General features: G+C 40.9%; 1 protein-coding gene and 1 long non-coding RNA gene across 3 annotated transcripts in view; one reads left to right on the top strand and one right to left on the bottom strand.

The window, feature by feature from the left end:
- Drgx (Dorsal root ganglia homeobox) overlaps positions 1-8094 on the top strand; it is a 40819-nt gene extending 32725 nt beyond the window's left edge. For both annotated transcript variants that reach the window (XM_083052889.1, XM_083052891.1), the window contains exons 4-5: positions 729-1162; positions 5159-8094. In XM_083052889.1, coding sequence (XP_082909015.1) covers positions 729-1162; positions 5159-5663 — 939 coding nt within the window. In that variant the 3' untranslated portion in view covers positions 5664-8094. The remainder of the gene's footprint in view (positions 1-728; positions 1163-5158) is intronic.
- LOC145944526 (uncharacterized) overlaps positions 1-13596 on the bottom strand; it is a 43452-nt gene that overhangs the window by 25091 nt on the left and 4765 nt on the right. The gene's annotated exons all lie outside the window — the stretch shown is intronic.

Here is a 13596-nt window from a genome sequence, read left to right as displayed (position 1 = left end):
TAGAGAAATTTAACTTCTCTGTGAATGTGCATATCGCGGTATATCTATTAACATTTACAATTAGTTTATAACCGAAATTATATTGTAGAACAGATATTAAAAGTATGATGGATTAAAATAATGAAGAAAAATATGTTGCTATATTATCAAATGTTAAATGAGCGAGAAATATTTTCGCGATTTCTGTGTCAATACATGTACATATTAATAATGAGAAGTTCGATAACACATCAGCGGACTATATATTAGCAAAATGTATTTATTTTCTATAATAAAAAAAAATTTTTATAATTCATTTAAAAAAAAAATTAATTATTAATTAACTTGCCCAAAGAAAGAGACATTTTACATCAAATTAATGCCTTCTGTTATCGATCATCCGAAGTTTGACAGCTTCAATCTCTACACAGAGAGAATTTTCTCTTAGAATTTACCCTGAAAATCATGGTAATCGTGGGACAATATGCTATGAAAGAATTTTAGAAGGATTTCTCTGATTAATATTTATCATAAAAAATAATATCTATCACAATAAAATATAAAATATGTATTTACTAAAAGTATGGTAAAATAAATCAAACATATTTTAAAAATTCTTTTTATACCATATTGTTCCACGATTACCACGATTTTCAGGATAAATTCTAAGAGAAAATTCTCTCTGTGTACTTTAACGTCTCTCTATTCTTAAAAAAAATTAATTTTTTTTTAAACATCCTAATTTCCAGGTATGGTTCCAAAATCGACGAGCGAAATGGCGTAAAAGCGAGCGGCTGAAGGAGGAGCAACGCAAACGCGAGGGTGGAAGTGGCGGCGGCGGTGGCGGTGGCGGTAACGTGGAATCCTCCGCTCTGAGCGCGCCGACGTCCTCGTCGGCGGGTCCGAGCCCCACGGGGAACGACCCGGAGGGTACCACAACGAGCAGCAGCGCTGCCGACATGGAGGACGCTGTCGCGGAAGGCATCGGAGGTGGTGGTGGTGGCGGCGTCGGCGGCGGCGGTGGCTGCTCCAGGAGCCCCAGCACGACTTCCGCCTCGGTCAGCCCCCGGCCCCAGCCGAGTCAGCCGTCCCTGGGTGGCGTCTCGACGCCACCGCCGACCCCCATAAGGGCGCCACCGCCACCACCGAGCACCGTAGGAGGTCTCGGACCGCCCGCGGAGAGGTGAGCTCTTAAGCTTCGTTTGTATTTACGTCTTTAGGAAATATCTTCCTCTCTCTCTCTCTCTTCTTTTACCTTCCTCTCCCTTCCCTCTTATATAAACTCCCGGACGATTTCAGCGAGCAAACGGGTGAAAGCACCACTGAACATGCCGACCGGATGCTCGATACGCGCCATTAAACTACTCCTCGTGACGGCGCGTCGTCCACCGGTAAAGCCGCATCTCCTAAAGACCCCCTTTCCATTTTTCCTACCCCCTCTTCCGCGAATGTCGTCGTCATCATCACCACTCGTATAATCGCGATAATCGTCGCCTTAAACTGCAACTTCCAGAGTCTATGGCAAAGCAAAGAGAAAGAGAGAGAGAAAAAGATAAGGAGGGGCAGGGAAAGCGTAGCTTTTCTCTCTGAAGCTTTGTCTCGTGAAACTGGATGATGGCGTCTAGCATTTATGACTCGCGTGTCGAGAGGAAGCGTCGAGACGATAAGGGAGCTAAAGAGTTTGCGACGGGTAAAAAGGTTAAAGGTCTGGCGAGACGGTTTCTAGCCGTGCATGGTTGATGTCGCATTTCCGGGAGCAAGTGGATTAAAGTTTCGAAGTTATCGACAGTTACAGGAAAATTGGTGTCGTGTTAGTATGATAACGCGCGTCTTGTCAAGACTAAAACGTCACGTTGATCCTCCGTTCATAGACTCGCGTCACAATTAATTTTCTTACCCGTGATAAAACGGATCTTATTTTTGTAAATGTTGTAAATATTCGTTTGCTTAATACGCGCAATCTACTTGTAATATCATCAATGTTGGAGAAATTTATATAGTACGTACATATCGCGAAAAAGTTCGTGCCGCATGAAATATTTCTACGAGAGTCGCGACATCGGATAAAACAAGAGAGAGAGAGAGAGAGAGAAAAAGAGACAGAGGGGTGAACCAGGGGTGACGCGTTCGAGGAATCGAAAAAGGGGCGCTCTATCCCGCTTTCTCGCGAGCCTCTCTTTCCGCGAAGACGGAACATTCGTTTATAATCCTCGAGACGGTGGGCTTTTTTCTCTGCGGGTCGAGGCCAGGTCGGGAACAAAAAATGCCGAAAAACATCGCGGGGACGCGTAATACGGCGGGGGTGGCGCGTTAGACGCGGCGGGGGAGAAGGTAAAGAAGAAACGGCAGGAGAGGAAGATATCCCGTCGCCGTCCCCGCAGTTGTAATTTATTTAAAACCGCTCGCCGTAAATATATCCCCATCATTTATTCAGAGGCACGGCGAAGCTCCTGGCGAAGGGGGGGGGGAGGAAGGGAGGGGGAGAGGGTAAGCTCCGCGTTCCTTCTTTCCTTAGTTTTACCTTAAGAACCGCTGTGCTCTACAGGAGCGGATTCGCAAGGATGTTATCTTCGTCTAGCTAGATCGCCTCTCTTTGCCTCGCCATACTTTCGGAAAGCTGAGAGAGTAAGAATTGATTACGCGCAACTTGTTTTGTTACAGCGAGAATAATGTAAATGCTTTGTTGTTCCTCGTTCCTGACAAAACGCGATCTTTCCGAAAAAAAAAGAAAGAGTCAGGCACAGAAGAGTGTAAGAGCGCAAATTGTCATTGTATATCGATTGGCATTTGTGCGTTTGTTATAAAAATTATTAATGTTCGTAATATTGCGTAAACGGTTTGCGCGATAATACATCCATTTCCAAATCGTTTCCTGTCACTTTTATTACTCGCTTTAACTCCACGTTATATCCGCTATATCCGGCGGGGGCTGAAAGCGTTTAATGTTATTGAATTTTAAATAAAGATTTTAATGGAGTCTTATTACGCGGGAAACGCTGCCTCGTCTAGGTAATATCGTAGTTATCGGCTATGTTACTTATCAAGAAGCGATTACAAAATAAAAAATAAAAAAAAAAAAAAAAGCTAAATAGAAGAATAAAATGCAGCGGATGAATGTTAAATAGAACTAAAGTGATCATATCATCATCAAACATACCTGTAAATAAAATAACGAGCTCTAATGCAAATTTGCAGCGATAAAAAACAGACGAAAAAAATATGAGATAACAAAAACAGTAGAAAATATTTTAAAATTGAATTGCACGAAATTTTTTTTTTCCAGAAAAATATAAAAATTTAAATTTGCAATAGGGGAATTCTCCTGTACATAAATAATATAAATAAATGTTAGTAAATGCGCACGTAAAAAAAGTTGTAGAGAGAAACTAATAAAATTAAATGTCACGAATAAAATAATTAAATCAAAGAATTAATCAGCGATAAATATCGCATCTCGTCTCGCGTTATTCTTTTCATTTTTTTCCAGAAAAAAAAAATTCCTACGCCTATAGCATTTCTTTTTCCCTCCCAACTCTCTTCGAACACGCGAGAATTATTAATCTTACATCGCTTCTGCGAGAGATAATCTGCCGTCATCCCCCATACCGTAACTCAACACCGTAATTCAGTGCCGAGCAGCGCATCGATGAGATAGCGTATGTACCAATAAGTCGCGCTTCGTCCAAGTAACGTTGAAGCGGTTCCGATGCGGATTTACGTGTGTATATATGTGTCTGCGGATACACGTGTGCATATGTACATATATTTGCGTGTGCGCGTGTACTCGCGGAAGGCAAACGAGCGCACGTAAGCAAGATGCATGGTAGACTACGCGGCTAATTGCCGCTAATTATCGCGCTTACCGCGGTTCGGATCTTCCTCTCGCCGCCGCCATCGCCCCCCTTCATCCCCGCGCGTCGCGGTTTTCCGTCTCCTCGACCCCGCTTTGCCATCCCTTCCACCGGGGCAACCACCTGAAATCCGCTACTCTGGCCTGCCGACGAACTGCAACGTCTTTCCTACCCTCTTCCCCCTAAAGCTGCCTGCTTTTACCCACTAACAACCTAAACGCCGTGGGCTGTCTACCCTAACTCCTGCACGCCCCCCCGGGTTCTCCCTTCCCTTCTCCTTCCCCGATCTCCGACTCCGATTCGAGCTCGTTACATTAATTAAACAATATTTGTGATTAATATTTGAGATAATCATCAGCGCCTCAAAGCAGCCTCCTCTCCTCTCGGAGGATGCGGAATATCGCGCGTGCTAATCGGATTAGCGCTTGCAGACTGGCTTCTTCTCTCTCTGTCTCTCCATCTTTCTCTCTCTCTCTTGCTTCCTCAATTTCTGTTGCGTTCTCTCTCCCCCCCTCTATCTCTCTCTCTCAATCTCTATCCGCGTCTATCTGTCGGTCTCTCGCTTTCTCTACGCTGAAACGCCGGTAGTTGGAATCGCGCGAAATTGCGACGTCCTTTTGACGATAATCGCGCCGGTGCCTGAAATAGCGTTAATTCGCGGACGAGTTAAAGATCGTTTCCAGCGTGATAATTGAAATCTTTGTATATGGAGAAGTAGGCATTTTAAATATGCTATTGTCGTTTAATTTAAACATAATTAAATAAGGAAGAAAAAAAAGAGGAACAATAACATTTAGAGACAATAAGTGAATATTTTTTAGATGTAGAATCTCGTAGAGATAAAATATTTTTGTTCCATCTATTGAAAATTTAAGCCCTTAAATTCTATATCGGAATTTCATATATACCTATACAATATTTTTAATATAAAAAAAAATTTTCTAGTGCTATATATATTACAATTCAAAAAGGAATATAATTATGGGTGATTGCACCGTGTTTTATTAACACATTCGTTGATCGATGAACAAACTAATATCTATTTTGATAATTTCGATATAATCACGAAAAGAGCTGATTTTTATAGAAAACAACGAGGTTGTAGTGTTCTAAAAATTTTTAATTCCTCATTGATGATTCCTCTACGATTTAAAATATTTATGATTCAGCGAACCTGCTTTACGCTTCACGTATATATAGTTTAAAATCTTATAATAAGATCAAATTAAAAAATTTTATACATTTACGTCTTTTAAATCGCGTTTTTAATTTAATTTTTATTTTCTTCTTATTTATATTAATCTCTCTTTTTCTCGTAAAATTCTTAGCACCACGGGAATAGGCGCTGGCTTCAGGCCGGTGGAACCACCGACATCCCTCTTCTTTTCGCCCCATCTGGCCGCCCAGTTCTCGCCGCCGCTCTTCGGCAACAAAGTCGTCAGCAGCGCGTCGACATCCCTGACCTCGACGACGCCGTCTCTGTGGACCACCAGTGACCAGCATCGGCCGAGTAGCCTCCAGGAGATGCTGTCCTGGTCGCCGACCGGCTGGCCCGGTTCTATCTGCGGTTGCTGCAAACCGGGCACCGGCACCGGCACTGATCTCCATCGGAGCCACAGCCTGGCCGAGTTGCGGAGAAAAGCTCAGGAACATTCGACCGCCTCGGCCCTTCTCGGTGGCCTCGCCGGTTTTCCCGGTGGTCTACCCCTGCCTCTGCACCTGCCACTGCTGCCGCCCCTGCTGGGTCTCTCTAGGCGACCAGAGCACCATCATCATCATCATTTGCCCGGTGTGGTGCACCAAATACAACCAACCACCAAGGAGGATCCATAGGATCGCCTCGACGGATACCGAAATCGTCTCGTAAACGTGGCGTGAATCCCGTCAAGGGGATGTAAATCATCGGGTGATTGCAAAAAATCTGGAGTATATTGATCTCGGTGAGTTCGAATTTCGATGCTGTAGAGATAGGGAGATAATATATCTCTGTATTCTCATAACGAGAATATAAAGAATTTTTTTTCTTTATACCTTCTCCAAATAGATATTATTAATAGAAATAATATTTTATATTATTTTTGGGGTTGTAGCATTTATTATAGCTAGAATTCATTTTTTTTTTCAGATCGTAGATTTTATTGAATTTAATGATTCAATTTAAGTTTTACGTCTAGAGCATCGAAAATTGTACTTTTCGAGATTAGACTGCTCCTCAATCTTTATAAGTGCTTTCCTCATCATGATTGCATTTGTCTTATTGTATTTTATTTTTTTTTTAACTAAGAAAATTTTGTTGCGTTTTTCGGCGTTGTGGTAGACGAAATTAAAAGTCTAAATTCCAACAGGCAACTATAATTTAACGAACCATAATACCCTAAATTGAAAACTTTGCAAACTGTATTCATATTATCTTCGATTGTAACTTGTTAAAATAAATTATGGCTTATTAAGAATTTGATAGAAAATCTTGTTTTAATTCATATAACGCGTTGATTTTTAGAAGAATGAGATTTCTGTTCGAAGCAAATTCGACAATCAACTACATTTTCATTTATATATAAAAAAGAATCGACTTCATAAAGTTTTGTCAAATTATTTTTCAGTCAGAACTATTTTCTTTTTACGAAAGTTATTAAAAGCTACACTTAAATTTTTTTAAGTAGTACACGGGATAATTTTTTTTATCATTCTAGATATTTTTTTCTCGACTTTCTATCTTAATACAAATGAGACGGAAATAAGATTACATTTTAATACTCGTTAAATATGCAATAAACTGTTGAATAACGCAGCACTATCAATTTGCAAATTACTTTGTTATAATCGCAGACGAGATGTAAATAGGCGACGTTCATCACACAATAATCTTTAGTAGTATTCACAGACATAAACGTTTTTCTCACGTATATAATCAACAATAATGTTCAAATCTTTATTCTATGCTACTGACAATGAGTGCTACTTTATTTATTGCCTTAACTTGCGATGCAAACATATTTATATCATCACTACTCTACTTCCAATGAATATCGTTACGCAAAATATTGAGTTCCAAACACGAGTTTGGCAAATCTGTTATTTACAAGTAAAGACAATTTCTGCACAAAAAAATCTATGAGAAGAGGAGACTAGATTTCGATCTGACATGTTAAATTTAAAACGTCGCGATTTGTATATAATGGAAATAACAGCGGCGAGAAAAAAATGGCAGCGAAAAAACGACGCGATAAGATCGCGATTCACATTATACAGAACAATGATACACATCGGAATATTTTTGCATAATATACAAAATGTATTTGTCCCTAAAATATCGTTGCACATTCAATGTGTGAATGTAAATACATTGTTATAGAAAAAAATATTTCGTCGTGTTGTATCACATATAATGTGACGCAATCTTAAAATAATGTCGAAATTTATATACGAAGATGTATAGCAAAGTGTTTGCGAGAAAGAATGGTTTCGTTTCCTTCCACGCGAGTATAAGAAGACGCGACGGACCAACACGTGCCTGATGCGCTATATATTCAATCGCTCGATATGCTCGACCAGTCGATTCGTTCAAAGTTACGCGGATAGGCTCGAGAGTGTGTGTGCTGTTCATTATAACATTCCTATAGAAGAAGCGGGGTTTGAAACCGGTATAATCTTGGATTCGGATTTCGAGATCTTGTTAAATCGAAAGGAAAAAAAAAGTAACAAGATCGCCGCGGATATTTCTGTCGATCAAAATTGATTTCATTACGATTATATCGATTTTAATTCCCGACTACAAGTAACGCGAAGAAGAAACTCGTCTCGAGTCGGCTACTACTCTTATATGCCTTAAAAAAAAAGAAAGAAAAGAAAAAGAAAAAGTTCGGTGAGACATAAATCGATTTTAGATTTGTGTCGGGTAACGTAGCGATTACCGTAATCATCAAATAAGATCGGTCATTTTTTTTTAATGTTCCTAGATTAAGAAGAAGCGATCGCGCGGAAATGAGGATGAGTGTACGGTACAGATTTAGTTTGATGTTTACGTGAATTCGAGAGAGAGAAAGAGAGAGAGAGAGAGAGAGATAACGAGAAAGAGATATAATTCCGTTTATGCCGTAATTCCACTGGATTTTCGAGAGGCGTAGAAGCGAGAAGCGGACGTAGTTGTTTGTAGAGACCTGTATATTACCTCCCGATAAATAGTCATTGCTAATCAAAGATAGTCTAAATAAAAGGTATATTGTAAGGTAGCGATTACACTATGTAGTCAGAACTGTGGTAGCGATATATCGAATAAACTTGTTCTCTCATGAATCCGGTGTGTACAAATTCATTTCCTCGCATAATTATTTCAATGATCCCTGCGGATGAGCTCGGGGAAAGAGAGACTATATATTCGAGACTTAGTTATCCTACACATTTCGCTTCCGAGATTCGTCCATCCAATTTTTCGTCCATCCTGAAAATTCCGATTCCGTAACTTGCTTTACCGCGTAAAACACGCTACCGCGGGGATTACATATCGCAGATATCGTTCCGCGATTTCATCCCGATGCAATAAGTTCTCCATCTTCGTGTCCGCCAATGGCATCGCGAGGCGCGCTCGTTTGACCCTCCTACCCCTACATCAGACGTAGAATAATTGTACCATAACTGAGAATAACCGAGATCGAGCTGCCGAGTAGAACACCGGAATAAAAAAACACGAGAGTTAGAAGAAATAATGCAACAGCGCGAAAAGAAAAAAGAAAGACGGATAGAGAGATAGCCCCGGGAGTGCGGAAGCGGAACGCGGCGAAGGGGGCGAGGGAGGAGAGAAAGAGAGGAAGTGACGGGACGCAAGTCGGCGAAGAGGGCGGAGAGGGTGTTGGCAATCAATGCTCCTCATAAGAAAAGCTCGCCCTCTCTTATGGGATCAACCCTCCTCGGGGATACGCGGCGAGTCTTCTTGCGGGGTAAAAAAGAAGGAGAGAAAGAGCACGCGGAGAGAGAGAGAGAGAGAGACGGGGGTAGAAGGTAGAAAGAAACCGGGAGGGGAGGATGGCGCGGGAGGGCGAGAAGGAGAAGCGAGCGAGGGGGTTGTTCCCGGCTCGACCAACCAGCGGCAAGACGCCATTGATCGGCACGTGGCTCCCGGTTGGTGCAACGAATTCCATCGGGGGTGGAAGGGAGGAAACAGCTCTTGTGCCTCTCTCGGCGGCGGTGGCGGAGGTGAAATAGTGGTGGTGGCGATGGCGAAGAAGACGGAGGTGGTGGCTGACAGAGAGAGAGAAAAGGAGGCAACTCACCCCATATAGAGAAGACAGAGAGAAGCGGGACAGGGTGGAAAGGGGGAAGGCGAACGCGCGCGTTCTGCACACTCCGTTACACTTACTGGTAAACCGTATTAATCAACGACATCATGGTTTATCCCCCCAACCCTCTCCGCCCGCCGCGCGTCTACCATCCTTAACCTCCTCTCCCACTTTCACCTTCTCCACTCGTTTCTTGCTCTCCTTCCTCCGCTCTCCACCCCCTTCTTATCCCGGCTTCGCCGCCACCTCGGGGCTCTCTCGTACTCCATCGCGATCTATAGCCACGCGCACCGACGAAACCTTACAGCACACCCTTAGCCCGACGTGGCGCGAGATGGAAGGCGAGACGGAGAAAGCGGCGGGTTAAGAAGAAGAAAGGGGGGGGGAGAGGGGAGAGGGATGAATCAAGGCGCCGGGCCACTTTGGGAGAGGCGATCGACGCTTAACGATGTCTCTCGATACCCATTACGTGGCTAGCCGGGATTCAACGAACCGGTACCACGTCGACTCTCCCGCGTCATTGTATACGCCGAGAAGGAGCAGACTCCGGTAGAAAAATCCGATTGATCCCGCCGTACCCTATCCCGATAACATTCCTTCCTCGTAACTCGCCGGAACCGGCGTGGGCGGATTTTGCGGATACTCTCTTCCTCTACCTCCCCCGCTGCCGCTCTCACCGCCGCGCCATTGGTTAGCGGGTCCTTTACAATTCAGGCAACGCGCGCGGAGTATCCTTTTTACGGCAAACGCGATCTCCGCGGCGATACGAATAAAATAACCGCGATAGCTGCTGGCGTTTCCTGCGGAACCGAAGTCCTGCAAAGATTCGACGGTGAAGTGGCGTTCTCTGTTGAATGACGAGCGCGAGTAAAATTGAATTCCTTTTTCTTTCTTTTCAGAAAGTAGATTAGCTAAGCGACGTACATATATGAGAAATATTTGACAAAATAAAAAGTTCTTGTTACGCACTATTTTTTTAAGAGCTCATTTTCCCTTTTTATATAACCAGAAATGTGGAAATATCTAGTAATGAATTAGTCGAAAGAAATATTCAATCCTTTTTGTATAATTTACGATATTCATAAAATGAAATCATTAAATAAAAAAGAAAAAAAATATATACATGTATATATTAAAATGCCGAGATTGCTAATTAAAAATAACATTATGTTATTAATATGTAATCTTAAAAAACTGGATGTTTATACAAATTTTTCAATCTTCAATATTAAATAATTCTTCAATTAAAAGATTATATAATGCACAATAGATCAGGATTAATTCACTTCTCTTGTTCTCTCAAGAATCGGGGTATCTTCGATAAAATTCGTGCGCGAGGTTGAAATCAATCTCAATCCAGTCGCGAAAGGAATGGAGGGGTGGGGTCGTTTTAATCGGGCTCGAGTAACTGATTTTCGAATATCACGAGATTCGCGCTTCACGGAGAGAGAAGATGGTTGCGGCTGCCTGACGCCAGTAGACAGTGATTAATACCGCGACGTCGTCTGGCGTCTCTCTTCCCGAGCCCCCTGCCTGTTTCCACCCCTTTCCCCTCAATGCATGCGTAGGGTCGTGCGCGAGAGGGCGTGCTCTGTTTCACCTCTTCTTCTGTCTCACTCTCTCTCTCTCTCTTCCCATCAACCCCCTGCTCACCCCCTCTCCATCACGAAGCGCACTCCGCGGTAAAAGGTTTTACGAAATTCATTGTCAGGCAATTTGCATGTCAAAGCCGCTGAGAAACGCGGCGCTCCAGGACCCGGCTGCAGCAGCAGCAGCTTCACGCTTTACCGTCCCGAGAAGAGAAGAGAGACGAGAAGAAGAGCGTGGTGTCTGTCTCTTCGTTCGCGCCGCCGCCGCGTCACCACTTTCAACCCTGATGGAATTAGGGGAAAAATAAGGCCACTTTGCGCGCGCGACGCCGTGAATGAAGGCAATTGTTTATTAGACGGCCCGGCATCTTTTGCCACCCGTGATACCTTTGTATTAACGATGTTGTTCGGTCCGATCAATTATTAAGACGTATTCTACTGTTCAAGTGGTAATTATTTAAAGTAATTAAAATTATACATTTAATGAGAGAGAGAGAGATAACAAGTTATAATAATAATATATATTATAAATTTATTTCATAGTCTCTTTTACAGATATATATTAGATTAATTTCTAATATGAATACTTTTTTTTAATTGCATATTTCTGTCTCTCTCTATTATTTTTTAGCAAGTAGAAGAATATTAAAATATTTCAATTTTCATCTTAAAAGCTCTTCCCGGCATCTTTCTTAACTTTTCTCGCAAACTCTCTTATCCCTTCTTATAAGAAAACGTTTTAATATGATTAAAGCTCTAAAATGAAAAAAAAAAAAGAGAAGAGAGAAACTTTATTGCAAGCCTGCAATGGATAACAAATATATTTTTATCCTATTGTTTTATTCATCGATGCCCAACTTTTTTAGCTTAATACTCTTTACTCCGAGAAGAGTTCTATTATTTATCTTGATACAAATACATGAAAGAAGAAAAAGAGGAATAATTGTAAAATTGAAAACTATGTATATTAAACGTTCATACAATTTTCGACGTTAATAGCGTATATATCGTTAAAACAAGGGATGCAAAGGTTTCGCTGGACAAAGAGAAGGACGCGAGAGGAAAGAGAGAGAGAGTCGAGAGATTCTGGGATCTTCCTCTTCGATATAACGCCTTATAAAGAATAAAGCCACGGGCGCGAGGGCGAGCGGAGAATTTATTGAGGTTGTCTGGCGAAACTAAGGGGATCAGAAGCAGCAATGATTTTCAATTTTCGAATCCACTTCGCGGCCGTTCCTTCGTTCTCCTTCGACTCGGCAGGGAGAGATCAGATCGACATATCTGGTTCACGTGTAACGTATACAGGATAGACGTAATCCCGCCCGCGGGAAAAACTCGTTCTCCCGCTTCTCTCCGTCCCGTTTTATCCCATCGGCCGGATTTCAGATTCCGCGCACGCTTGTTAGAAGGTAGCGATATCGGTTCGACGATCTCATTTATTTTGTTGGTCTAATTTAAATAATCCTTGATTGCAAGTTTAAGGAGCTTATTTCCAAAATTCGTATTATTCGTATTGAGAAAAATGCAGACACGTAATAAAGCTTTCAAATAACAAGTTTAAAATTAATTTCTTCGACGTGGATATGTATTTCTCAGAAACGTAAGAAACGAAGAAATTTTCACGTACATTAAAAATATTAGCACAGAGATATATAAAACGTAATAAACAGAAGAAGTACAAATATATACTTCGTAAGAAAAATCAAATGTTACGCATATAATTGGAAAATGACGGAAGAATAGAAAAAGATAGAAAAAGAATAAAGAATTTTAGATCGTTCACTTGAGAAACAATCGTCTAAAAATTAGTTGAGTTAATTTATGAGAAATTATATATTTTTGGGGAATTCTTTTTTTCTGATTGTTTCCGCTGCAATGTTGGTATATTGTTAATATAAATATTTATGTCACTTTGTTCTTTCGTAAATGAAAGTTTAGTCTCCTTACTCACTCTCAAAAATCGATCTCTTGATCAAACTCGAATTTGAAAACGGCAAGCTCTCTATCGCAGTTTGATTGATGCAAAAATTCCCGAAATAAATATGAGAAATTGATTTTTGTATATATTTGGTGTTGTATTTTGATTTTCTTTTCCTTTTTACTAAAACTTTTTTATTTTTATTTTTTTTGTCAGGATCGAGTGACTATTATATATTCTTTTTCTCATTTGTGTGTACCTATATATATTCATAAATTTAATTCATACATTTCTCTGAAATAATTTACTGCATACTATTGAATTAGAAATTAATTAAATCAAAATATTAAATTGTGTAAAGATTGTGTAAGAATTAAAAAATCAAAATATTTTAGAATCTCTATGTTCTCAGGTTTTAAGATATGAAACAAAATTTGAATTTATTTTGTTACTTATTTTTATAACTAAATGTTTAATCAAACCAGAATCAAATTTATATATTATAGAAATAAAGATATATTTAATTGGCAGTATTATTTATGAAAAGATGTATATAATAATAAAAGTTAATTTTAAACAATTATCTCTTTCTTTTTGTGTTTGCCATGAGACATTGCCTTTGTGACATGTGCATTTCATTAAATTTTAGGCGGAAGAGGAAAAGAGCTTATCAATTGGGAAAATCGCAAAAATTTGGGAAAATTTCCGAATTCTGCTTGTGTAGCGAGCCCGAAAATAGAGCGAAATGTTAAACGACGGTTCGATCGGCGGCACGTGGCGGCCGGTGCCGTGAAAGGCGAAGACGCGAAAATGATCGGGGAGCGGCGCGGTCCCTAATGGAATTATAAATTCAATACCGGCCGGTGCGGCGCACCTGAGTCTGTTTCCTGGTATCCGGGTAGATTTTCTCGCTCTGGATGCTGGTGTGTGAGTGTGTGAATAGCGGGTTCCGCTAGTAGTATTCGTAGGTAGATAGCGTATTC

This window comes from Prenolepis imparis, unplaced genomic scaffold (genome assembly GCF_030444845.1).
Source record: "Prenolepis imparis isolate NDT839.2.m4 unplaced genomic scaffold, iyPreImpa1.0 SCAF_13, whole genome shotgun sequence".
Taxonomy (NCBI): Eukaryota; Metazoa; Arthropoda; class Insecta; order Hymenoptera; family Formicidae; genus Prenolepis; species Prenolepis imparis.
Note: the sequence above shows the minus strand (reverse complement) of the source record. Positions and strands in the feature narration are given on the sequence as shown.